Below are 27,990 nucleotides of genomic sequence, written 5' to 3' on the forward strand. Positions count from 1 at the left end.
GCACCACCCAGCCACCAGTGTGCGTGTGCTCTTAGGTGGGTGTGACTCCACGGACAAGGCCACCACCTCTCTGTCTGGCCCCAGGACAGCCAGAGCGACATGGGATGGCCCATCTATGGGTGAACGTCATAAGTCCCTGCTAAGCCGCTCGTAGAAAGCTGCTTGAACTTTCAAAGAAGAAGTGACCACAATGTAGGTTTTAAATATCTTTTTGTAGTAGATAATCTTATTTACATTGATACAGAATCATTTTACATTCTTAGATCAGACACTAATAGATGCTTTATTTTAGTAAATTAGGAACGAAAACAAAAAGGAAACTATTTGTAAGTGTTCTCCATTAACCTCTTACCACAGCGGGAGGGTCTGAAAACACAGGAAACCCACACATCCTGCAAGCCAAGGCTGGAGTAACCGTGTTTTGCTCTGGCTGGATGGTGGAGAGCCTTCAACTGCTTAGACTGCTTTGTTTTTCTGAACATTTATACAGGAAAAGACAATGATTCTTAGCACTGAATAATTTAAACACACTTCTGAAAACAGGTGTCAACAGTGTAAGTGGTAAGAGCCAAGCCCTGGCAGGAGGCGGGGGCAGGGCTCCGGGTCAAGGAAGCCGGCAGTCTGGCCCAGGCCGTGGCCAGGGAAGGCTGTGGGCCAGCAGAAGGGCAGCGGCCCCACTCACGCTGGCCTCAGAACAACAGAACTCAATACCCCACCCTGATGGGGCGGGCGGGGGGACTGTGTCCCAGCAAAGGTGACAGCCACGTAACGAGCAGCATCTCCAGGGGCCCAGACAAGCAGAGGCCCCCACGTTCCAGCTGCTTGGTACCTTTGGGAATTAAAACAAACTCCAAGAAAAGCAAGGAACAGATGCCCCTGCTGAGGGGTGGATGATGCTGGTGGGGCTTGCAGGCCCCCAATTCCTGGAAAAGACAACCTGTCAGGAAAGTCTCATTTCAGGGCCTCCCAGAGGTTTGATGAGGGGGAAATTAACCACTTCACTACTTGGTGCAGCTTAAAGCTTTGTTTTTAAGCTGTAAGCATGGCCTTTAATTCTTTACTAAGATTTCCACCACATTTGATTCCAAATTAGAGTTTTGGCTCTGCAAGAAGTGTGCAGCTGTCTTACTTTCTGAGCCAGAAGAAGCCGAGTTACTACCTACCAGTGGGCAGGAAACTTCTACAAGCCCTTGGGTATGCCACGCCTTACTGCCCAGGGGCTGTCCACCATGACCATTCTGTGGAGAGCTGTGTTGTCGCATGGTTTTGCTGTTGCCAAGACGGTCCAGAGGCCTCTGCAGGCAGGGCTCGGTGCTGCTGTTCTGGAATTCTCCTGTCTCTGAGGTGCTCTGGCCATGAGGAGGGGCCGCTGCTCCTGGCCTAGTTTCCAGTGGACCGTTTTCCTGAGCCAAGACACAAGCGGTTACGGTTCATTGACACAGCAAGAGCAGCACACCCTATGGGTGAGCTTCTATCATCCCTGTGAAGGGCTATGCCAGGAGCGCCAGCCACTAGGAACACACACAAGTAAAAAGTGGGTCCCAAGACCCCACAGTGAGCAAGCATGACTCCCGGCATCCTCCCTGAGTTACACAGCCCTATGCCCCCGGGGCAGGACAGGTGCTATGAGACAGGCAGGGATGGGGCAATCTGAGTTCTAAGCCTGGCTCTGCTATGACTCACGCTCTGTGACCGTGGGCAACCTGGTTCCCGCCTCTGCGGGACGCAACACCCTTGGGAGCTGGTGGAGGGAGGGCTGGGAGGCAGCCCCCAGTGCAGCCTCTCACTGCAGCCTGGTTCAGCCCGGCACTGCCACTGCCATGTTACCTAATGCAGGTGTCTCCATGGGCCGAGCGGCATGGCTCCACGGGGAGCCAGACACACCGTGCCTGAGACTGGTACCTCTTCCAACTGCAGGGGCGTGGGGCTGGGGTTAGATTGGTTAAAGTGAGGGAAAACGGGATTAGTTCACAGAGGGAAACAAAGGGGAGAAACCTCAAGGGCAGTTTTCCTACCTCGGCTGGGTGTCAGGAGGTAAACATTTTCTTAAGTTTGGAAAGGAATCCCTCCTTGTTCTCCCCAGCCTCAGGCCTAGCCTTGCTGCCTGCGGAGCTATCCATGGTGCTGCCACCTGGGCACAAACAGCAGAAAGAACTGGGGTCAGGGTGCACACCTCCACGTGGCCCATCCCAGGCCCCGCCAACCCCCACCTGGCCACCCAGGGGCTCATCACTCAAGGAGCCACCACACATCACCCTGAGAGGAGAGGGGACCACCTGCAGCTTGGCCGGGGCTGCCTCACCTTTTCACATGACTGAAGCAAACAAGCCACTCTGCACCTTAGTGTACCCCAACAGCTCCCCAAGTCACCGACCCACGCAAGGGAAATAAGAAACAGAGCCAGACAACCACCAGCTGCCTCAGTGCCAGATGCCTTCCATGCCAGGCCACAAAGCTTCCACATTAGCTCATTCAATTCTTAAGATAATCTGACAGGTAAATTTCACAGATTAAAAAAACAAAAACAAAAAACGAAGGTTTTTGTTAGGTGGTTTGCACAAGGTAAGTGGGAGGGGAGAACTAAGTTCAAACCTGAGCAGTCGGACCCCAAAGCCCAGGCTCTTCACCAATTCACCACTATGCCAACAGCTCTAAGAAGGTGAAGAATACACGTGGAGACCAACCAACCAGCTTCCATACTTCGTACGTGTGCACGTCTCTGGGATACTCAGGGAGGGACTCAGTGCCTCTCAGAATCCCAGCACACGTGCAGTTCTTACCTGTAATGTTGGCAGCGGAGGACCCTGTCTGTCACTGGACAAGCTGTCCCTAGCTGGGGGCATCTACCTCTAAGTGCTCCAGATAAAGGGAGGCTGCTCCTTGTCTCTTTAGGACCCAGGCTAAGACTACCGAGAGCAACTCTGATCCATAAACGCATCATTGTAAAGATCTGCCAACCACGAGGCACGGAGGGCAAACTTTCGTTATGAGTTAGACTACAGGCCTGTGCTCTTAATTGTAGGGCACGTTTTTAAATGCTAAGAGAGGTATGCCAAGTATAGTGGGTAGCAGAGGAAAAATTGGTCATGATCCCCAAGATCTGTCTCAGACACCTTCCTCAGTGAGAGGCCAGGGCAACAGGCCCCCAGCAGGGTGAGCTGAGGTCGTCCTGTCCAGCCGCCTGGGCAGTCCTCTGGACTGGCCTGCTCTCGGAGCACAGGAATGTCCTCAGAGAGTGGTGGCCCGGAACAAGCAGGTGCTAACAGAAGTCTGAGCAATCACCAGAGCCAAGGTGACTGACTGACCCCCCATTCCCAGGGCTCTCCAGTCGAGGACCCAGGCACCGCACAATCAGCACAGCAGGCCCCTGTGAGAGGCCATTGCCAAGTGTGCTCTCCCCTCAGTCCCTCACGTCGCCTTTCCTTACATAAATGCTTAAGTAACAAAAAGGACTCTCCAAACACAAAGGGATCCATAAACCAGAGATTTCCCATCACTCCTGGGCCTCCTAGAACAAAGAAGAGCAAGAGTATTGGATTTCATTATGCCCTTGGTAAGGGGATGGCAAATCTTCATGTGTGCGCACGCACGTGTGAATATGTGAATTTGCATGTATCACACTAAGGAGTTACAGCTGATGGAGCTTTCAACATGTGCTATGTACTGTGTTAAAAGCTCTACCTCCGTGATCTCATTTAATCCCGTAGAACCCTATGAAGTACTGTGTTTCTGCGAAAATAAGACCTAGCCAGACAATCAGCTCTAATGCGTCTTTTGGAGCAAAAATTAATGTAAAACCTAGTCTTATATTATAGTAAAATAAGACCGGGTCTTATATTAATTTTTGCTCCAAAAGACACATTAGAGCTGATTGTCTGGCTAGGTCTTATTTTTGGGGAAACACCGTAGGTGCTATTATTATCCCCAATTTCAGATGAAGAAACTGAGGCTTGGAGAGATGAAGTAATTTCCCTAAGGCTTCACTGCTGATAATGGCAGAGGTGGGATGTGAATCTTCTGAGATCAGAACCCAATTTCTTTTTTCTTTTTTTTTTAATTGGGGAACAGTGTGCTTCTCCAGGGCCCATCAGCTCCAAGTCGTTGTCCTTCAATCTAATTGTGGAGGGTGCAGCTCAGCTCCAAGTCCAGTCGCCATTTTCAATCTTTAGTTGCATGGGGCGCAGCCCACCATCCCATGTGGGAATTGAACCGGCAACCTTGTTGTTGAGAGCTCGCGCTCTAACTACTGAGCCATCTGCCCACCCCAGAACCCAAGCTCTTAACCATAGTCACAAGGGGGCACAAAAACACTCAGCGGGGGCGGCCGGATGGCTCAGCTGGTTAGAGCGCGAGCTCTCAACAACAAGGTTGCCGGTTCGATTCCCAGATGGGCCAGTGAACTGCGGCCCTCCACAACTAGACTGAAAACAACGGCTTGAGCTTGGAGCTGAGCCCCTGGTGGGTGGGCTTAGTGGTTGGAGCATGGTGCTCATAACACCAAGGTCGCCTGTTCAATTCCCACATGGACCAGTGAGAAGCAACGGCATGAGCTTGGAGCTGGGTGGCAGGTGGACAGCCGGTTGGCTCAGTGGTTAGAGTGAGGTGCTCATAACACCAAGGTCGCCTGTTCGAGATCCACATGGACCAGTGAGCTACACCCTCCACAACTAGATTGAACACAACGACTTGACTTGGAGCTGAGCTGCACCCCCGCCCCACAACTAGACTGAAAAAACGACTTGACATCCTAGAAAAACATATTGTTCCCTAATATTCCCAAATAAAAAAATTTTAAAAACCACTCAGCTAGCGCCATCATGCTCTTGCCCCAACACTGCTAAACTAGTCACCCCGAGGGCAGGTGGAAAGCGGTTGTGCCTCACGACCATGGTGGCATTTGAGCCATGGCAGCCAGTGTGGCAGAGCCAGAAGAAGCACCTGGTGAGCTGGCTGGCTCATCACTCACAACAGAAACATAAACAACCAGACAGACATGCACCCAGAAATTCTCCTCATCCGTTACCACCAGGAGCACAGTCTTAACTCTTTCTAGTTTAAATCTGCCTAAAAGGGGTATGGGCTCCTTCAGGAATAGTTACTGGCCAGGACATCGAAGGCTATAAGTACTGAATTTAAAATTCTGAACCAACTGTTAGAAATAAACTGTGAGCTTCTGCACATAAAGTCTATAAATACGTATATGGCGCCCTCGTGCTCTCTCTCTGTCTCCCGATTTCTCTGAGGACTAGCCTGGGATGAGAGGAGCGACGTGTCCTTACGGGATGTCATGGGCACTTGGGCGCATTCTCGTCTCATAAGATACCACCACTAGCGCTGTATTCCCAAAGCTGCTTTCAACAGTGCTGGTACACGAGCTCTGCACTTGAGAATCAACAGGAAGTGCCCCCGGGTGAAAGTCCGCCTCAGCGGAACAGGCACTGCTAGCCTGTACTTTCAGGTGACTGCGGCCAGAGGACCTGCTCAGCAACCACAGACAGAGGTGGCACCTGAGGCCACAGGACTCTATCAGACCACACACGGCTTTCCTCAGAAGGGGTGATGCTTCTCTCTCCCTCAGAGCATTTCCCAGCCAAGGGTTGGGGACATTAATTCAGATGAACTCAGCCAACATTTACCATGAACCAGATCCTATGCAAGGCGCTGAGGACTCGGAGGAGAAGCACTGTACTTACTACACTCAACGATTCCAAGTCAGAACTGTTGGATGGCTATTCACAAGGGATGCCAGGGGAAGAATAAGCAGGTAACATTAATTCCATGAATCTGTGCCACTGTTTTGGGTCAAACTCCTAGTATTATAAGAAAGGTCTGGCACTTCTTTGGGGATTCAATGCTTGCCCTGTCTCCCCCAGTTATACTGTAGCTGGATGAGGGCAGAGACCCTGTCTCTCTGTGCATCACGTCTTAGCACACAGTAGGTGCTAGAGGAACACTGGTTTGAAGGAAGAGGCCAATGAGACTCCAGGATCTGACTTTTGAGGACGGGACCCACCACACAGGTGGAACTGTAGGTCTATACTCACAGCCTCCCTCCCGGAGCCGTCTACACACACAGGCAGAGCCAGCAGGACACCTCTCATTCTACTAACGTGTCTCTTCCCTCATCTTCCTCCTGGCTCCGCCCTGCATAAAGGGAGTCTGTGGTCAACGCTGTCAGCCAAATCAGAGAAGAGCAACAACAGGAGGAATTCCCAAATACTGAGCTCAGGAATGGGTTTCTACCGTTAAAGCTAAATGTAGCATGTGCTGTCACGAGAATTAATGATGACCCAGAAACACAAACGATAAGTCTCTAACTCAAAAGGTCACGCAAGTGACCTCAGAGTGCCCCAATTCCCTGTGTCTTTTTGCTTAAACGCAGATTGGGAAAGAAGCTAGGGTGAGCCATTAAGGTTTTCAGCAGCTGCGTTAGGGAACAAAAATAAACAAAGGATACTAAACCCACCAAAAACTTTAGGTTTTCTACGTAATTGTATCCATTGCAAATGCCTTCCAGGGACCCTTTCCTGTCATGAAAGCAAAGACACCCAGGAATCAATCTGTATTTGCAACGACTCTCCTGGGTCTGGAACAACACTCTAACTCCCGTGTACTTAGAGGATATTGAAAAGAGTACATTTTATCCCAGGTACCACTGAACTGAATGCAGCTGCTTCGAGTTTAACCTTAGTTAATACATTTTGTTCAATGCTTGAAATACAGGAGACTGAGGCTCCACTTAAATACACAGGACCCACTGTAAGTGAAGGTGTCAGAAAACAGGAATTGTATGTACTGTCCTATTTGCCTATGTGAACTGCCAAACTAACTTTCTTCACAGTGCAAAGAGAGACTTAACCAAATCCAGGCAGCAGACAGACAGCGCATTCTTTGAAAGCAATTCTAAGATTCTTAAATGCCATTTAAAAAATTATGTCTCAGATCCGTATTTCCCACTGGAATACAACACTGCAATGATAATGGGAATAAAAAAACCAATTTGGCATATCCACTTCACTTTATAAACAACTTTTCAGAACGTATCCAATGCATATATTAAAGTTGAACTATACTCAGCATAATTATAGCAATAAAAATTTCAAAGAAAGAACTGGTAAAGTGTCAGGCACACAAGAGGCTCCCAATAAATCCTGGCTGAACGAGGCAAGAGGGAATTAGCCACCAGGACCAGGACCTATGAAAATACTGAGGGTCCTAAGGACACTCATGAGCTGACTGTATGAGCAACTCTCAACTGAAGCTGTCAGCAAGGAGGTTAAGAAAATGACAGCTGGTGACCACTGACACCCAGCTTTCTACTACAGTGAACGCGGCCCATGTCCTTGCGCAGGGCTCAGCTCAGGCGGACCTCAAGTTCCCGGTGGGTGGGGAGAGGAGGATGGCTGAGAGCTGCCTGCAGAACAAATCGCACATGCTACGTGACTGTGGGAACATTTGGAATTCAGGAAGGAGAGGGGGACGTGCACAATTAAGAGTTATGTGGAATAACTATCCCCACTTCTTTTTAGTTCAAGGATAGAACAAGAAAATAAGGGGAAAGTCTGTGTATCAAACTACTTGAAACAAGTGCCCAATCCATGCGTGGTCAGGCTACAGACAGGATTTGTGGCAGCTGCTTTTTCACAGATGACTTGGTGCCCTGGACTCAATAGGAACTCAGCAAAGTCCATGCAAAGGCTGCTATGGAGGGGACCCCCACATCCCAAGGCGGGGGGGTCCAGGACCAAACCCTCCACTTCACTGGGAAACCTACCCACCCCCAGCTCCAATCGCCTGCTCTGAATGACCCTTTACTAATCTGTCATTCAAGTTCTGAGAAAGCCAGAGGAGCACCCAGAACGCAGACAAAAACAAAATGATGCAACAAGGAGGAAACATGCTGTGCAGCTGAAACCAATTATACCCTTGGCACAGCCTGTCCTGACCGAGCAGGAGCCAAACCAGCAGAGAACCAGCATCAACACACAGAGCACCCCCCTCCCATGGGAACATGGGAAGAGGGCTGAGGCCACCGTTCCCACGGGCAAAGCTTCTGCCTACAAGCATTTTGGTCTCAAATCACTAATATTTAACTACACTCTGCCGACAGAGCATGACATTTGAGCTCAGGGTAAATAAGGCATTTGCTCACTGCCAGAGGGATTCAAAGTTAGACCTGCAGGGAACAGGCATATTTGGAGTCACGTGACCATGGTTTCTTATTGCTGTGGTAGCTGTTGTTTACAAGACACTCTGAAATCTTGGTGAAGCATTCTGGGTCAGGAATGCATAAAGCTTTCCAATCAATCCATCTTCTCCCTAAGCTGCTACAAGGAGCTCTCATGTGGGGATGTGCCCAAGGTCACAAGACGAGTGGCAGAACCAAGGCTAGAACTCAGAAGAGCAGCTGAGACAGCGCTGCGGCTGGCAGGAAGCAGTCCCGTACTCCACAGAGGGGGGAGGAGTGGGACTGCACACGGCTGCTCTGAGCCCTCAGCTCCCCTCGTTCTCCTGAGCTCTCTGAGGCTCCATGAAGACGCGTAAGTGGTAACCCCGACATGCTTCCAGGCCCCCCGTCCCGAGGGACGAGAGGACGCCCAGGGGGCCAGGCTGCCTTACCAGTGCTCGTGTTGGTGACCCCGTTGACTGTCCCCTCCACGTCGGTCTCGTCCTCGGCGTAGCTCAGGATCAGGCTGTGTTGCCGGCTTGTCAGTCTCCTGTGGAACAAGCAGTCAGTGTCCGAGTGTTCCCAGGGCAGCTCTTTAAAGAATGAGGACGTGGCCAGTTCCCCCAGAGTGGGAAATGTGGGACCCCCCCGACCCAGACAGAGTGCAACCTCTGACCCTACGAGCCATGCCCTCCAAGCTTCTGTAAAGAAAATCTCCTAAAATACCCTAAGCTGTTTTAAACAACTGTCACTGTAGCTATGCTAAATAATTTACGGGGGGGGGGGGGGGGGAGCTTTTCTAAGTTTGTGTTGTGTCTGTGGCACACGCGTATACACACATGGGTGCACGTGTGCAGACAATTATCTCATCCAAAGGAGTGCTGGAAACCCAGTTGTCCCGAGCAGCGTGGGCACGCCTGGTGTGCACGTCCCACCCTCTGCCGGGACCTTGCTCCGAGAGGACACACACAGCCTGCCCCACGATCCGGTTATAAATGTGTCTCTCCCCAGGCTATGAGCACCCTGAGAGCAGTAACAAAATCAACAGCACAGCAATCGGTAAGCATCCCCTCCGTACTCCTCATCCGATCCTCCAAGTCACGGGCAACCTCTTTCATGATGTCCACTTTGCAGGCGGAGGACTTGGGGAGGACACACTTGACTCAAAGGGAGAAGGACGCTGCCTCCGCCTCAGCGCTTCCCAGGGCAGAGCCACAGTCGTGACAGGCAGTCTGGGGTGCGGGGCCACCACGCTGCCATGCTCGGCACAGGCCCTGGCAGGTAAAAGTCCCTCCACTGGCCCCTGCTCGGCGGGGAAAGCACAGAGAGGTGGCGGGCCCGTGGCTCAGGGGGCACTTACTTTGGAACTCTTATCTTGACATGAATGTAGTGGTCTCCGTAGCCGTAACTGTTAATCCGGGGGATGCCTTTCCCACTCAACCGAATCTTCTGGTCTGTCTGGATCCCAGGAGGGATCTGAAAGAAAAGGAAACCTGTGGTTTTCCTTGGTTTCCAGTTGCTCAAATGAAAACATTTCACTACATGAAGACAATCGTACTCCTTGAAAAGGACTCCCATTTGGGTTTCTAGACAGAGCCTGCCAACAACCACATGGAAACTGGCTAAGCTGGGGTCCACCCTGAGCTGACCCAGTGATGAAGGTGTGGTGGCAGGTGGTCTGGGGAGGTGAACCGAGGGAGGGAGCTTGGAGAGCCAGACCTGGGAAGAGGCAAAGCCAACACAGGCTGTGTGGCTGAGGCTGCTCCCAGGCCCGGTAGAGGATGTGACCCAGGGCTGCCATTCCTGGTGACGACACACCATGGTTTGTGACTCACACCCAAGGAAAGGCCAGACATTTCTCCTGCCTCCCCCAACCTCATCTCCCCTGAACCCCCTACATGCTGGTTGTTCACAGGTTCTAGCCACTTGTCAGCTATTTTCCATTTTAGGGGAAAAAATAAAGCAATAGAGAAGGTGGCAAGCACATTTATTCTGGCCCTCTTACCGTCACGTTGATTGTCTCGTACAGGCCCTGAGCTCGGGCTGTCCCCCCGAGAATTGCCTGAGCTATAGAAATGAAGAGGTCAGAGTGGATGTCCGCGCCGTCCCTCCGGAACACGGGGCTTTTCTCCACCTAGGGCCAAGCACGAGACGGGCATTACGCAGAGAGGTCCTTCAGGAGACGACGGCAGCCCTGAGTCTCAGCCGCCCTAGCCCAGGGCCTGACACGTGTCGTGCTGCTCCTGTGTTTGGAGTGCAGCACTGAGGGAAAGAACGCACTTTCACCAAAGCAGAACACGGCCAGCCCCGGGAGTTACACGTCAGAGTCACGTCTACACGGCAATGCAGGAGTGCCTAGATTTCCTCAAGCTCAGATCAAACCGTTCCATGGCGAAGGGAAATAAAGTAACATTGGCTTTCTGAACATAAAAAGAAAATCTCGCTTTACTAGAAAGTAAAGAGAAATACACACAATACAGCTACGAAGGCAAAGACAGTTTGCCAAGTGTTCATTTGCCACAAACTGCCTTTGAGACAGACTGACAGCAGTAGAATTATTTTGATTTTACAAGCAATTTGTTATGTATCAAAGACATTCCTTGCTTCCAGTGATTTCTTCTCTGTCAATTTCTTCTGTTATTAGATGGAAACAGAATCTGAATTCTCTACCAAACTTTTCTCATCAATTGGCTTCAGCTTGCTGCCTTTGTCTGTGATTTCTCAGTCTAGAAGATTCACTCTTCAGATTTTTTAAATTATGAAAAGTTTCACATGCATATAAACAGCAAAGTAGATAATATAACACCACAAATACAATGTCACGGATGCGGGTAAACTCGCCTTGCCCCCTCCTCAGCCCTTCAGAGTTCACTACTATGCTGAATGTAGTATTTATCATTCCTACAAGCATCTTTTTACTTTTATTATATATTTGCATGTCCCTAAATAATATAACACCAAATTGCGTGGTTTAAAACTTTGTACCGATGATCTTCCCTGCATCCTCCTGCAACCTGCTTCCTTTCCCTCCTCTTTATAACTGAGAAGTCTCGTGACACATGTGGTCCAGTTTCTTCCCACTGCTCTGCGGTCCCCTGTGACCACAGCCAAGTTCACCTGGCCATTCATTCTCTTTTCCAAGGACAGCAGGCTGTTGCCAGTGTCTTGCTATGAACGAGGCTGCCACACACACCTTGTGCCTGCCACGTGCTGCACCCGCGTGGGTTTTTCGCAGGTATATATATAGCTAGTGGAACTGGCAGCAGAAGGCGTTATCTCCTTTAAGGTTTCCCTTATCTCAGAAAACCAGATTCGCCCTCGTATATACTCGGTAAAACTGTACATTTGGCACTTACTGTTTCTACCACCAATTTGATACGCAAATAAAAACACAGGGAGATGTTTTCTGTATTCTTATGTGTCCTATGTTTCCAACTTATAAACATCTTGAGGCAGCTTTGTGCTCTCCACTCCCCCACAAAAGCTAGCTGGTAACACATTTGATTGCTCCCCTTGGAAACGTGGATGGCAGGACGTGCCCGTGAAGCTCCCGCCTCTTCCCTGAGGAGCCCCAGCCGGCCCCTCTCCAGGGGGCTGTGCAAGCAGAGCACCTACCCTGAACGTGACGAAAATCTCCCGTTTTCCCACAGGCATCCTCACAGTCTGGCCATCCTCCACTCCTGTGAGAACAAAAGTTCCAAAGAAAACAATTATGTGGGGACCTCCCAGGGAATGCTCTTCCCTAGATCCCTTTACAACCCACCGAATTCCTTGCTCCTTCCTGTTCTTTATTAACAGGGAACACCACAGTTATCCAACATGGCAACAAGTACGACTGTCAAAGGTGCACCACACAGTAATTCATAACCTACCAAGAGCACCTTCTTTTCATTGATTCAAGTTTGCAGAACACCTGTCTGCTGGCCGGGCTACATAACACCGCCGGGAGCGCACAGTCCAGTAGAGGAGACGGGTATTAATCGAATAACATTAATAATGTGTCATTACAAACGGAGCCGTGTTCTTACAGGGAAAAGGTCACACCTCACGCAAGGTGTATCTAAGGCACGGGGAGGATTCCAGAAGGGACAGCACTTGAGTTGGGAGCTCCAAGACAACAGTTAACCGCTGAAAAGGTGGAAGGTGAGTTTCAGACACAGGGAATGGCATACTCAAAGGCTCTGTTCTGGGAGGCATTACGGCCTGTTCGAGGAGCTGCATGAAAGTCAGGAAGGCTGCAGGACAGGCAACAGGGCAGAGGTTAATAAAAGGGGAGGTTGGAGAGGCCAGCAGGGGCCGAGATAGGAGGTCATTTGTCGGCCCTTAGAAGTCACTGAAGGGTCTTCAACAGGGAGAGTGATGTGATCACACTGCCCTGTGGAAAGAGCACCCTGGGATCGAGAGCCGCTTGGCGAGAGCAGTCACAGGCGCCCCGGGGTCCAGGAGGCGGGGTGCTGGTGGAGACTGGGCTGGCCGTGGGCAATGCTGGCCTCACGCACTGAAAACGAAGGTGATGGAGGAGCCCCTGCACCGTGCATGGGGAGCAGCGCGCACGTCAGGCCCTTCTCCCCTGCGTGACATGGAAGTGCAGATTTTAAGGATAACTGGGGCGAAGAGGAAAATGCAAGGTGGTTATGCTTCTTCCTCCCGTTGGGGGCTCCAGGGCCTTAACCACGGCTTTTACAACAGCCGAATCACAAGGAAACAATGGCTCAGCTCTCAGCCCCCTGTGCAGGAGCCCAGAACCCACCGGCAGGCACGGGGATCACCACTTTCTTCTTCTGCTTGGCCTGTCCCGTCCCTCTGCACACCACACAGGGGGATGTGATGATGGTGCCTCGGCCACCACACCTCCGACACGTGGAGCGCATCACAAAAGGACCCGTGTTAATGGTTTCCTGATGAAAAGGAGAAAAACGGGACCCTTAAGGACACGGGAAATTCTGACGGCCGAGGCTCCGGGACCACAACATGCACAGGAGTAACATTCCACTAAAGACTCGTGTGTTGGGTGGAATATGCACGACAACATGCTGCCCAAGAACCCAGGTGCATGGGCTCAAACTGCTCATCTGACCTCAGAACCCACCGACTGCGGAATTCCAAATCACCCAGTTGATGACACGAGACTGAAAAGTGAGATACTGCCTCTCTATACAAGTTCTTGAAACCCCCTGGGAGCTGAGCAAGTGCCAGTCTGGTCATTGAGCTTGCTACTGCCCCCTCTGTCCCCTTAGGGCCACATGGAAAGAAAGAGCTGGACTGAGTTTACCAGTTCACCCCCCAGGGTCCCCTCCCACTGTCCCCACCCGCCAGCACGGGTACCCAGGAGCAATAAGGCCAGCGGCTCCTTCAGCAGTCACGGTGCCTCCTCCTGGAGTGTCTTCTGCCTTAACCCCCTCTAACCCATCTAAACCCCCCAATCCTTCAGAAGCCTCCCCAGCCCTCCCAGAGCTGCTGGGGCCTTAGGATTTGTGGCCACTCCCATCAACTCCTCCCTCACTTGGCATTTTATTTAACCTTAACGTCTCTGGATTTTTTTTTATTTAAATTATCAAATACACTCTTGTGGCAAATCAAAGGACAGAGATATATAAAGAAAAAAGTTATGAATCTCCCCATCTTTACTCCCAAGGTAACCGATTCTATTAAGTTCATAATTTGAAGTATTCTTTCCACAACTCACTCTCTCTCCATAAAAAAAGGTCTTTTTTTTAAAAAGTAAAAATGTTATATGGGCCGGCCCAGGGCTCAGGTGGTTGGAGCTCCATGCTCCTAAAACCGAAGGCTGCCAGTTTGATTCCCACATGGGCCAGTGGGCTCTCAACCACAAGGTTGCCAGTTCAATTCCTCGAGTCCCGCAAGGGATGGTGGGCTGCGCCCCCTGCAACTAAGACTGAAAGGACAACAACTTGAAGCTGAACGGCACCCTCCACAACTAAGATTGAAAGGACAACAACTTGACTTGGAAAAAAGTCCTGGACGTACACACTGTTCCCCAATAAAGTCCTGTTCCCTTCCCCAAACAAATCTTAAAAAAAAAAAAAAAAAAAAAAAACTGGGGGAAAAAAAAATGTTATAAAGAGAGTATATTATACATATTGCCCGGCAACTTGCTTTTCTTCTTATCTTTATGATACACCATGAACATTCTTCCAGGCCAACATATAGAGATTTTGTTGTCCATTTTAATATTTATGTTTCAATGCTGCAGAAAAAAAATCTCTAATATACATCCTTCTGTTCTGATACCTTTATTTTTTGTAAGACAGATTCCCAAAGGTGAAATTGCTAGGACAAATAATTATATTTAAAATTTTGCATGTTATATTTATTTGAAAAAGCTACTATGTGTGCCTGGTACAAAATTCTACACTAAAAAAAAGGTACATTGAAAAGTTAAGTGTCAAAAAAAAAAAAAGAAAAAAGAAAAGTTAAGTGTCTCCCTCCATCTCTAACCCCTAATTATTCCAGGTACCTTGTTTGGAGGCACAGCTACTGTGATATTCTTGTGTATCCTACTTTATATGGAGACACACTTCAAGCCATCTACGTGCATTACAAGTTGTCAATAAGCCAAGGTAACATACTATGCACATGTTTCTGCAGCTTTTGTTCTGTTTCTACAATTTAATGACCTCAGAAAGCATTTCCCATCAGTGTAGTTTTCCATTATGTGGATGCACCACGGTTTTTCTCCTCCTGTTGGTCACTGAGATTGTCCAGTCCTTTACTATTATACACAGGCTGAAAGGGACACCCTCTATGTGTACTGTTTTACAAGTATGATCTGTAGGATACAATCCCACAGAGAGACGCACACGTAAAGTTTTAATAGTTACTGCAGCTTCCACTGCCAAAAGCCAGGGTGGTTTCCACTTCCATTATCAGGTACGTGAACACTCATGGCACACAGGCTTGTCAGCATGGCATAAGAGCTGATCTCCGTATGCCAATCTGGAGGGGGAACCAAAGGCATATCCTTGTTTCCCTCTTCTTTTCATCTTGACCAGTTTTTCTGAAGGGTTGTTGTCTTTTTCTCATTATTCTGAAGGAGTCTTTTACATATTAGGAATACTAATCCTTCAGCAAATGTGCCGCAAATATTTTTTTCTCAGGGTCAAACATTACATTTTGAGGGAAATAGACTTCGGCTTTACTATCTTACTTTAATGGTCACTTCAGAAATGTTTGTCAAAAATTCAGAAAAATTCAGGGTGTTGGAGAAAGGACCTTACAAGTGAGAGGGAACTGGGAACAATCAATAAGAAATATCTAAATATCTGTAACAAGTTGGCAGCAACTCAACTCATAGAACAGCAGCCGCAGGAACCCTCATCCTCTCTAAGAGCGCCCTCTAGAGGAGTACAAGTTCACTACAACGTCGTTATTCATTTCAAAGGGGAAGGTAACTACAAAGAGCGTGGCGGATACCACTTTAACTAACTGCTCATTATCAAATGTAACAGCCTCATGACAGGACAAAATGACACCTCATGACTCATAACATGATCCACTGAAAAAGGCACTATACCTCTGAGGTATGAACCCAAAATGAAGGAAATTCTACAAAACAGCTGGTTTGTAATCCTAAAAAATGTCAAAGTCATAAAAGGAAAAGAAAGGTTGAGAAACTGTTCCAGATTAAAGGAGACAAAAGATATGACAAGCAAATACTACATTAGATCAGATCCTGAACCAAGGAGAAAAAGGACACTGTAAGGACAACTGAATAAATTTAAGTACAGATTGTATTGTATCAACATTCAATTTCCTGATTTTCACCACTGTTCTGTGGTTATGTAAAAGAATGTTCTCGTTCTTAGAAAACACACACTGAAGTATTTAGGAATAAGGAAAGAGAATGCCTGCAACTTACTCTCAAATGCTTAGGGGAATGTGTGTATGGGCGTGTGTTGTGTGTGTGTATATGTGTGTGTATGCACACGTGTCTGTGCGTGTGTATGCATGTACGTGTGCGTGTGTGTGCACACACAGAGAATACACACCCAGGGAAAGAGAGGAGGAGGGAATGAACACACCAAAAATGACAAAGCAAACAGCACAAACGTTAACAATTGGTGAAGCTGAGAAAAAGAAATAAGGGAGTGGTTCTTTACACTGTTCTGTAAGTTTGAATTATCTCATCAGGTCACCAAAAAGAAAAAGAATAAATGATTACACTTCAAGCAAAATATAAGTGTCCCCAGACAACCCCCAGTTGGTTTCAAATTACCAAATTATCCCAAAGTGTATTTTTAGAGAAGACAGCAGAATTCCCTTGCTCTGTCTGTCTTGTTGACCAAGACAGCAGAGCACTCCTGGAAAACTACAGAAGGTTCTAGATAAGAAAGTCCCACCTAGTTATGAACTCTCAAAGCCCTAGATACTGCTGAAAAACTACCCAGAGGAGCACAGGAAAGAGGAATGGTGGGGAGAAGTGTGGGTGGGCCAGAGGTTGGGGTGCCCTGGCACGCGGGGGGCTCTGGCTCGCTCTTACCATGCCGGAGCCGCCACAGTAGTGGCAGTGCTGCAGCTTGGTGCCGGGCTCGTTCCCCTTGCCGTCGCACCGCTCACAGGTATCGGTCATGTTCACGATGAACTCCTTGTTGACACCCTTGGCAGCTTGATTGAACGTCAGGTCTAAGATGTACTAAAGAAATCAAGGGACAGCGCAGCATGTCACCTTTCTTAAAGTAAGGGAGGGCGCTAGCCAGCACTTGGCAGTTACTTACTTTACTTTCAAAGACTTTAGTTTTTGGAGCAGTTTTGGTTTCTAACAAAATTGAGAGGTACAGAAATTTCCCACATATCCCCTGCCCCCCCTCCCCCCACATACAGCCTCTCCCATCATCATCACTCACTCACCAGAGGGTACATTTTATCATGAACCTACACTGACACGTCATTATCACCCAAAGCCCACAGTCAATATTAGGGTTCACTCTTGGTGGTGTACATTCTCTGGGTCTGGACAAACGTATAAAGACATGGATACATCATTATAAAATCATACAGAGTATTTTCACTGCCCCCAAAAATCCTCTGTGCTCTGCCTATTCATCTCTTCCCACCAGTTACTTTACTTCTTACTTTGCTTACCTGTACTCTGCCAAGGAAGAATGGGTGGGACTCACTTTACTGATTCTGCCCTACTTTCAGGATTTCTAAGAGGTAAAGTTTTAATTTGAGTGAAAATGTACTTTCAACAAACTGTTCATGGATAATATTTATACACTGTCCTTAAAACAGCTCGAAGGATCCATAATCATAATTTACAACATAAAATGTTCCCCTTCTCTTCAACTAGTAGTCTTGTTAGGACACAAACATGGAAGAGGTACGATTCAGCGTCTCCCTATTGGATGGAGCTCTAAATAAAATCCACCCTGATAAGGGACTCTTGGAGCCTTAGGTGCTGCGTGGTTAAGCAATTATAAGATTAAAGTCAAAACGGATCTGCACATGATTATCTACCGTGTTTCCCTGAAAATGAGACCTAGACGAAGAATCAGCTCTAATGTGTCTTTTGAAGCAAAAATTAATATAAGACCTGGTATTATATTATATTACATTACATTACATTGCATTGCATTGCATCGTATCACATTACATTAATTTTTGCTCCAAAAGACGCATTAGAGCTGACTGTCTGGCTAGGTCTTATTTTCAGGGAAACAGGGTATGTGATTTTTCAAATACTGGAACTATTTCCTACCAAAGTGGCTGCTTTGCCTTTTTCTGTGAGAAACAGAAATCTGTTTGCATCCCACTTAGCAGCTAAAATTTGAAATGGTTTTTCAAAACGAGGAACTTACCTCCTGAGGCTGGCTGAATACACTCTGGAAATCTCCAAAAGAAGATGATGAGAACTCCCCAAAGATCTTCCTGAAGAGCTCCTCTGGGTCAACAGTGGGGCCTGCCTTCCAGTAGCTCTGCCTGGGGCCTCCGGCCCCAGGATCGAAGCCAGCAGAGCCGTAGGTGTCATATTGCTTCCTCTTCACTTCATCACTCAGCACCTACCGAGGACGGCACAGTGGTCAGGCTCTCCCGCAGCTCCCGAGGCCCAGGGACACAGACAGCAAGTACAGATAACGGTATTGTCACCAACGTTAAATGTTCTGATTTGACAACTGTCCTGTAGTTATGGGAAGTAATGCTCTTGTTCTTCAAAAATACACACGGAACTACTTAGGAATAGAGAGATACAATGTCTACGACTCACTCTCAAATGGTTGGGCGGGAATGTGCACACACACAGAGCAGATGTGTGTGTATAATATCCTGTATATCCTGAACCCTTCGACATGACCAAAGTGTGGGCAGAAGGTCCTCTTTTAAATAACTCTGGGATTATTTGATTATATTTTAAATTCCTCCAGGGCGGTGATGGTCGTCGACTTTTATAAGACCCACCATGCCCACCAGGTAGCAATGCCCTAAACAGGAACAGGGTGATCAAATGCATGCGGAATTAATCCAACAAAGAATTCCCAGACCCGGCTACAAGTCAAAATGACCCGGGGAAGCCCTGTTAACAGAGACTATCGGGTCCTGTTTTTCACTGAGATTCCACATTAGATCCAGCGTGAGACCTGGGAATGTTTTTTTCTTCAATGAGGTGATCTGGCGCAGGACAGAGCCTCACACTGGACCTGTGACCTGTCAGGTGGCGCTGTGCGGCACACTCTGACACACACAGGCAGGTGAGTGACAGTGAGAGCACACACCGGCGGCTCACGCTACCTCATAGGCCTCTGCCAGCTGGGAGAACTTCTCCTTGGCTTTCGGGTCATCCTTATTCGTGTCTGGGTGGTATTTCTTGGCAAGCTATGGAAGAAAAGGGTACATTATTATGACGTCACGAGATGATTACTAAAACTGAACCCCAAATATCAGTCACAATCTGGCCTCCTTTATAGCAGTTATCTTTCTAAGACTTTACAAACAACAGCAATTCTTAAAACAAGGTTTAAGGCATTAAAATAAACCATCTCTTCAAATCTGAGGTATGTACACATTTTTCAACCACAACAAATCTCTACCAAAAATAACAACTGATTCTTTAGAACTTGGGCACCATTGAGAAAAATGAAAAATAGTGGATCCGGCACAACATTATCTAAGTAAAAAGAGAGGGAAACAACTGGGTAGATAAGTAGATGTATCTGCTGTATACATTATTTTTGGAAGGACATACAACAAACTGGTAAAACTGATTGCTACAGGAAGGACGTGAATGAATAGGAAGGACAAAAAGTTTTCATTGTATACTCCTTTTCACTTTTTGAATTCTGAACAAGAGGAATATATTACCTATTCAAAACGTACATTTAAATATTAAAGAAACAAAACCTCACTCGGCTGTCCAGAGCACACAGGCCTGCTGAGCAGCTCTAAACCGAAGGTTGCCTTCTGGCTGCACTGGGCAGGGCTGTGCTTTGTAGGTCGTCCCTGTATTTGCTGTGGCCACTGAGCTTTCCCAGTCTGGACTAGCACAGGTCCCGTATGTAAGCGCAAGGAGCTGCACAGAATCCTAAAGCTGACCGTGACTTGGGAGGCCGTCTGGCTGCATCACTGCCGGAAGCTGGCTGCTTAGCTGCTTCTGGAGATGCCGGTCCTCACGCCAGCATACGGAAGCACGTCAGTGCTGTACGCTAAGCCCTGAGAGGGGAGGAGGGGGTGCCTCAAGCTTGGCTAGATCACAGTGGGATACATGGCAAGGCTGGTTCCAATGCCAAGGCAAGAATGTCTGTTGGCTGGTCCCAAACGCCAAGACAGGGCATGCTGGAACGCTCATGAGATCAGCACAAGGCAAAGAGAGGCCTTTTACAGTCAGAACGACCTGTATTTTAGTCTCATGTATGCCATGTATGGCCTTGCTTGTGTCATAACCTCACCAAGCCTCTTGCATGAGGATTAAATGACGTAACACAAGGTCTAACCCGAGTATGTGCTCCATAAAGGCGACTTAAAAAATTTCCACAACTAAAAACTTGGAATAGTCCCCTACTCTCTCTTAAATTAAGTCTCTAGTACTTGCTAAGGGCTTCAAATGCCCCATCAATTTGGCCCCAGCCTCCATGTTTTCAATCTTCTCCCACCCTTGCATCAGGTAGCTTACCCTTCAGCTCAAAAGAAGAGACATGCTATTCACTCTTCCAGGATCTCTGGTTCCTATCCCCATGCCTTTGTTCCTTCCATTACAACCCAGTAATAAAAGATAACTCGAAAAATGGGCAAAGGATCTGAACACATACACAGCAAATGGCCGATAACCACATGGGAAAATGCTCAACATCATTAGCCAGCAAATCAAAACCACAGAGACACCTCTTCACACCCATTGGGGTCTAGAATGAGAAATACAGCTAACAGTAAGTGTGGGCCACAATGTGGAGCAATTGGAAGCCTCACACACCGCTGGTGGGAATGTAAAATGGTGCAGCCCCTTTGACGTAGTCTGGCAGATCCTCAAAGTTTAAACACAGAGTTATCATTTGACCCGGCAATTCTCCTCCTAGGTGTACGCACATACCCAAGAGAAATGAAAACACAGGTCTACACAAGACTGACACATGGATGTTCACAGCAGCACTACTCGTAACGAAAGAGTGGAAACAATCCAAATAGCCATCAGCTGATGAATGGATCAATAAAATGTAGCATATCCATGCAATGGAATATTATTTGACCATGAAAAAGGAACGAAGCACTGATACGTTACAATGTGGATGAGCCTTGAAAACGTTAAGCTAAAGGAAAACGTTATGCGACAGTAAAAGACGACAGTCACAAAAGGCCTTATGTTGTATGCTTTCATTTCTATGAAATGTCTAGAATGGGCAAATCCAGAGAAACGGAAAGCAGGGTAGCAATTGCAAGGAGAGAGCAGAATGGGGCCTAAGAGCTAATGGTATAAGGGTTTCTTTTTGAGGTGTTGAAAATGTTCTAAAATTGATTGTGGTGATGATTGTACAATTTTGAATAAACTAAAAACCAGTAAATGTGTACACTTTTTAAAAAAAGTAAGAGGAGGAAGTAGCCATAGAAGCCATAAGCTGTTAGGTCTGATTTTGATCAGTATTTGGTTCACAAATATTGGGCTTAGATAAAGTTTTTGCTCACCCATTAAAAAAAAAAGAGGGCAGATGGGTGGCTCAGTTGGTTAGAGCATGGGTTCTGGGTGATGGGGTTGCCCACTGGATTCCCCATGGGCCAGCAAGCTGCGCCCTCTGCAACCAGAATGAAGTCAATGAGCTGCCGCTTAGCTCCTGGGTGGCTAAGTAGGTTGGAGTGCATCCTCTCAACCACAAGGTTGCCAGTTTGACTCCCACAAGGGATGGTGGGCTGCGCCCCCTGCAATTAACACTGAAACTGGCACCTTGAACTGAGCTGCCGCTGAGCTCTTGGCTGGCTCAGGTGGTTGGAGCGCGTCCTCTCAACCACAGGGTTGCCTGCAAGGTTGCCCATTCGACTCCCACAAGGGGTAGTGGTTAACACCAGTGACCTGACCTGGAGCTGAGCTGCGCCCTCCACAACTAAGATTGAAAGGACAACAACTTGACTTGGAAAAGTCCCGGAAGTACACACTGTTCCCCAATAAAGTCCTGTTCCCCTTTCCCAATAAAAAATCTTTAAAGAAAAATTCAAGAATCTTGTAAATTTTTCATAAAAGTAATTTATTATTGCATGTAATTTATATTTTATTTAATTTAAAGATCTCTTCTTTATTCTGATATTATGGCTTTCCTATTTTTATGGTATTAAGATGCTCTTTCTTTTATCAAACAGCATTAATAAACTGTTGTTCTTTTTAACATCTACAAAAGCTGGCAATCCTATACTGGTACCCATTTTTTTCATTTTAATTTTGTTATCTGAGCAAAACTCTGGGAACCACTGGTCTGGGTAACTCACATGCCACTATACCAATCAGCCCTAATACGTTCTGGGATATGACGATGGGAATTTCACACTTTCTGCGTTAGGAGAAGAAATAATTCTAAGTCCATAAACTTTTATCTGAATGCAACGAATGACTACCTAAAACTTAAACCAGCATGCCTACCGATTCAGAAGGTGCAGAATAAATTCAAGTACAAAAACAGCTGTGGAAAAAGACTTTTTTTAATCTCTGGTTCTGACTCTCCCCTTCTTTCTGAAGCATTACCTAGTACAGCATCATGCACTGAGAAACGGTCTAGCAAAGCTCATCTTTACCGTATCATCCTGTACTGTCAGCTATCTGTGTCCTATACGTCCAGGCATATACATTGCATTGATCAGGATCAGACTAGAATAATAGCGTTCCTTCTACAAATCTTGTCTCTAAAATCTGGCTTCCATACAGACCTGGTAATAGGCTTTCTTGATCTCTTTCTGGCTGGCATTTCGGGGCACTCCTAATATCTGGTAATAATCCTCTTTGGCCAAAGGGGTGCTCGTGTGGAAAGAGGCAGCACAAACAAAAGGGTAACTTTGTACTCCTAAAAAAGAAAAAAGGAAAGAAAATCACTCTGTGAATATGCTCACCAAAAGGAAATTGTAAGTAAACAACCAGCCAGGTTATACCTGTGAAGGAGCAAATAGGTCACAGCTTTAGGGGCTGTTCTCCTCCAAGCCCACTGGAGACCGAACTCACTGCACTTCAAAAATGGCTAAGGCCGCAGTACAAGAAGAATATAAAACAATGTCAATATAAAACGGGGTGAGGCTGATCCTACCACCGCCGGAGCCTCATTTAACCACCAAAGGAACCGTACCCCAGATGGGGGCTGTACCTGGAGATGATTAAAAGGGGACTTGGCTCCTGTTACTCTGCCTGAGCACCTGCCACGTGCCAGGTATTCTCATGTTTTATCTCACGTAAGGCTTAACAACTCCCCATGTTCTTTCCCTCTACACGCAACCTTGGGTGTCTGCTTATCGGGTGGTACTCTGCATGGTCCCCGAACCAGCATCATCATCAGCTTATTGGAAATGCAAATTTTCAGACCCCACCCCAGACCTGAATCAGAAATTCTGTAAGTGGGGTAGAGCCTTGTTTAACAAGCCTGCAAGGTGACATTCTGTCACAGGCTCAACTTAAGAACCACTGTGTTGAAGAAATGGTTCTCAGTCTTTGGAGTCACACATCTCTCAAAAGAATCTGATAAAAGCATTGACCCTTCCCCTAGAAACAATGCATATATAGACACACAAGGTTAAAAGGCCCTGTGCCAGAACCTCTGTTTGCCAGAGTAGACAACCTGAAAGGAATCAAAGCACATGGCAAGCAGCCATGGGCCCTGCCTTCTTTCAGGCCTCTTGCATCAGCAGCTGGGAGGAAAGGCCACCCGGCACATCTACTCGCCTGCCCTTTGTGCATGCAGCAGAGCGCTAACTTGGACTGGCCTGTCACAAACACAAAGTTACTCTACAACCTGGAGTCCTGCCTCCTAACCCCACCCCACCCTGTGACAACTGGGAGATGGGGCGTGCAAGGTTGGGGAAAGGGGCCAAGTTAAGGCAGAAGGGACAGGAGGGCCAAGAAAAAGACTGAGCATCATGAGGCAGCTCCGGGTTTCTAAGTCAAACGTTCGCCTGTAGGGAAGCTTCTGTCCTCACCATTCATTCATTCATTCATTCAGCAAATACAAATATTTAGCATTTATTCATTCAGCAATTACTTGCTGAGCACTACCAGGCACTAGCTCCATGCGGGGGACATGGCAGCAAACCATCTGAGGGCACTGTCCTCCTGGAGCTTACATTTAATCAAGATCTTAACACTGTATTTGGCACAAGGATACGAAATGAATGAAAATCAAAGCCAATGCCCTCAAGGAATCCCGGTCTAGCTAGGGAGTGTGGGAAGGCAGTGTGTGAAGAGATTAGCACACAAAGACAGGCAGAGTGAGGCTCTATACAGAGGGTCACCTCACCAGGGTTTCTCAATCTCTGCCCTATGGAAGAAGGGGTGGATGAAGGGATTAGTTTCCTCTTGCAGGGGTGGGGCAGGGAGGCGGGTGCTGTCCTACTGTTAGGGGCAGAACTGTATCCCACCAGGGGCAGAACTGTATCCCCCCTCCAAATGCATATGTTGAAGTCCTAACCCCCAGCACTTCAGAAGGTGACTGTAGTGGATACAGGCTCTTTGAAAGAATCCTGACAAAACATTGACCTTGGACTTCTAGCTTCCAAAACTAGAATAAAAAGAAAATAAATTTCTATTCGTTTAAGCCATCCAGTCTGTGGTACTTTGTTATGGCGGCCCTAGCAAACTAATATACTTACCAGTAGTATGTATTATAGGATGTTTTGCAGCACCCCTGGCCAACTAATTGCCCAGTAGCACCCCATCCGGTCCTCCCTCCACAACTAAAGTCTCCAGACATTACTAAACGTCTTCTGGAGGGTAAAATCACCTCCAGTTGAGAACCACTGGTGACCCAATCTAAGAAGTTCAGGGAAGGTCTTCTAAGGCACACTGTTAAACTGTAGAAATTAGCGGGCTAAGGAGGGGTTTGAATCCATCCAGATTTACATCTGTAGTCCTGGCGTTATTTGCAACAGCATCCCCTTTCACTTTCAAAAGTGCCCCATTTGGCCACTAAATCTTCTGATGACCTTAGGTTTGGAGGGAGTGGTTCAGTCCTGTGCATTTAGGGACTGCAGGTGCTATGACGTAACTACTAAAGACTGTGTGTGCAGACATGCCTGTGTAAGGTGCTCGTGGGGACGGTAGAGGGGTGGTTAGAGACGATGATTAAAGGGGCCTCGGAATAAGCAGAAGGGCCTCTGAGCTACGCTAAGGAGTGTGGATTTTATCAAAGGCAGACGTCTGGGGATGGAAAGTGTTTGCCCTACTTGCTTAAGCCCTAAACTTAGGAAGCCACTGAAAGTGTTAAACAGGGAAATGGTCAGGTTTACACGAGGAAGAGCTCTCAAAAACCAAAAACCATAACCAAACAAACAAAAAAAAACAACTAGGTTTGGGAGACTACTTAAAATTAATCTGAGCACAAAAGACAACCAAGGTGTTGAGCATATCCAAGAAAAGCGATAAACAGACAGCAGAATGAGAAAGAATGGTCAGAATGATTAAAATCAGAACCAGGAAGAAAATCTGTATTTTCAGTAGCCCCAATACTTGGTTCCTGTTGCTGCTTCTTAGACTTTCTGGAATATCTAAAGCAGTGTGGAAGCAGTAGGAGTTAGAGTAACACTGCTGTCTTTCTTTAGTCAGATCTGAGGCAAACACTAGAGCTATTAGGTTGGTGCAAAAGTACTTGCGATTTAAAAGGTTAGAAATAATTGCAAAAATCGCAATTACTTTTGCACCGACCTAATACTTTGTAGTTTCCTAGTGTTCCTACACTCAATCCCCTCTTCACTTATGAATGAGTTACCCTGGTCCGCTCCAGCTGCAGCTTCAACATCATGAGCAGAGAACTTGGACTTGGGTTAGCATGATGCAAAACTGCATACGAGTAAAGAGAAATCATATTTAACTATTATAAGTTTGATGACTTTTGACATTATCCAAAAGGCATCAGTGATTAGCAATAATTTAGAAAGAGTTCATTTAATAGGCAAATTTTCCCCAAGATATGACCAATAAATGTCTTGTTCTTTTTAGAATAACCCAGAATAGGATCAGCCTCCAAGTTGTTCCAAGAATGCCCAACCCAGTGTCAAATAACTGCCTTCTTTCTGCCCTTGGGAGAGGAGAATTTAAAGTGTTTTTATGTCATCTAATTGAACTACTCGATTTGAGATCACAGACCAATGTTTGTGAGTTGAGTTGATGACTTTAGATGTGGTATCAGAGCGCACTTTGAAAGATGCCACCTCTCACTTGATACAAAACATGCCCATCACAGACTATAGCGTAGGACAGGGAGAGATGACTGCAGTTCCCTAGTAATGACCACATACAAGGCTCAGTACTTAGTGCTTCTCTCTCTCTTTCTCTCTCTCACACACACACACACACACACATCAAAAATGCTCCCCAACTTGTACAAACGTAGTATGAACATATTTAGCTTGACATCAGAAAATGTTACTTAAACCTGAAAATGACCACTTTTGCTCATACTGAGAAATACTGAATGACATCACTCCAAATAATCCTGAGGAAACCTGGGCATACTGCTCCATTCATGAGGAAATACAGGTGTCAGGAACAGAATTAAAAAACTGGATCACTTGGCCACAACCAAATCCAACCTCGTATCCCCAGTACCCAGGAGAGTGGCTGGCATATGACAGACCCTCAATAAACACCTGTGAATGAATGAATAAATTTTCAGTTAAGGAAAGAGAGGCTCAAAGGGATCAAATATTTCACCCAAGTCTGTCTGTCTGTCTGTCTGTCTGTCTGTCTGTCTCTCTCTCTCTCTCTCTCTCTCTCTCACACACACACACACACACACACACACACACACACACGTGAAGGCGAGTTTGCTCACTGTACAAAGTAATCACAACTACTGGCATTTAATGACAGTATTACAAAACTTGACCCCAATAGGAAATTATCTTGTGTAAATTGCCTTGTTAGGGCCCTTAATTAATCATCTTTGTAAAGTTATAAATAGTTTAAATATCATTTGCCCAAATTCTAGGGGACAAAAACAACTAGCACAATTCAGGCATATAGCTGGTTGTTCAATGATTCCTCCTTCCTTCTCTCTCTGTAATGAAAGTCACCCAACACATAGCATGAGAAACTATCATGCCTAAGCACTTAAAGGCTTAATAAATATTAATTCACTATCACCCAGGCTATTAAGAACGCAGCAGGTTTTGAATGAATGCTCTACCACTTTTTAGCTTTGTGACATTCTACAAGTTGTTTAACATCTAAGCCTCAGTTTATCTATAAAAATGGAATAATAACAGTGTCTATCATGTGGAAATGATCCATGCTTGGTACATAGTAAGTGCTCAATAAATGTTTGTATTATTACACTTACCAATTTAAGGACCTCTAAAAGAGACCGTTAAGTGTACCTTGTCGGATTTGGGACAACTCTTATCTAACTTTATGACCTTGGGCAGGTCAGTTCCTCTGCTAGAACCTCAGTTACCCATTCTTTAAAATGGGCACGATGACGATTCCCACCTCGCTGGGTTATTGTTACCGTCAAGTGAGATGAGACACAAAGTGCCTAGCATAAGATCAGGTATTCACCCAATGGCAGTTACCTCTTCCCTTCCGCTACAGGCTACAAACTGGAGGGCAAGAAGGGAATAGGGGAAGGGAGCAGCAGCATCCCGGAAAGAGGCCTCCAAAAAATGTTGACAGAGTGGTGAAGGTTTATGGCCTACGTTTTACCCCCGCCGGCGGGAGCTCCACGCAGCTCTCCCTCGTTCCCCGCTTCTGGGTACCCACTTGGACCTCTCTGCCTCCTGCCTGCCAGTCTCCCCAAGCAATTCCGTATACGCGTCGGAAGACACCCTCCACCCTGCTACCCCGTAGCTGGAGGGAGGAGAGTCACCCCTTTCCAGGCCTCTGAGGCCCCACTCGGGCGCTGGAGCCTGCCCTTACCTGTGAAGTTGACACCGGGTCTCAATGTCAGCAGCGCCCGGGGGCCGCGAGCTCCGAAGGAAGGCGCGAAGGTGGTAACACTCAGCTTGAGGCCCAGCGACGCCCCCACTACGCCCCCCCTGGGCGGCCAGGCCCCTCTCCCTGCTGCAGCTGGCAGCCGGGGGGTCCCCACAGCCACCAGCAACCAGCGTGTGGAATACAGCGCCGCCATCTTGGCCCGGGGACACTGCGCCTGCGCCACCCGGCTCTAGCAGGCCTTGCGAGAATAACGCGCACGCGCAGC

General features: G+C 47.3%; 2 protein-coding genes across 3 annotated transcripts; one reads left to right on the forward strand and one right to left on the reverse strand.

Annotated features, from left to right (window-relative positions):
* Positions 1–193: 193 nt before the first annotated feature.
* Positions 194–27,954, reverse strand: DNAJA3 (DnaJ heat shock protein family (Hsp40) member A3). Of its 2 annotated transcripts, XM_019756405.3 has the most exons (12): positions 27,708–27,954; positions 22,523–22,656; positions 18,914–18,997; positions 17,986–18,186; positions 16,668–16,820; positions 12,918–13,065; positions 11,783–11,847; positions 10,173–10,301; positions 9,528–9,643; positions 8,620–8,717; positions 2,016–2,131; positions 194–1,403 (listed from the first exon to the last, which is right to left on the reverse strand). In XM_019756405.3, exons 1-11 carry the CDS (start codon positions 27,916–27,918, stop codon positions 2,028–2,030), a joined length of 1,443 nt encoding a protein of 480 aa, XP_019611964.2. In that variant the 5' UTR covers positions 27,919–27,954; the 3' UTR covers positions 194–1,403; positions 2,016–2,027. The 2 variants fall into 2 exon arrangements, with proteins under 2 accessions (XP_019611964.2, XP_019611965.2); XM_019756406.3 differs by lacking the exon at positions 2,016–2,131 and having other exon boundaries at positions 27,708–27,947.
* LOC109460738 (uncharacterized) lies at positions 7,780–10,561 on the forward strand. The gene is made up of 4 exons (XM_088801284.1): positions 7,780–8,540; positions 9,179–9,226; positions 9,302–9,448; positions 10,306–10,561. Exons 1-4 carry the CDS (start codon positions 8,531–8,533, stop codon positions 10,431–10,433), a joined length of 333 nt encoding a protein of 110 aa, XP_088657410.1. The 5' UTR covers positions 7,780–8,530; the 3' UTR covers positions 10,434–10,561.
* Positions 27,955–27,990: the final 36 nt, after the last annotated feature.

This window comes from Rhinolophus sinicus, chromosome 10 (genome assembly GCF_057876585.1).
Source record: "Rhinolophus sinicus isolate RSI-liver-muscle chromosome 10, RSI-T2T, whole genome shotgun sequence".
NCBI classification, from domain to species: Eukaryota; Metazoa; Chordata; class Mammalia; order Chiroptera; family Rhinolophidae; genus Rhinolophus; species Rhinolophus sinicus.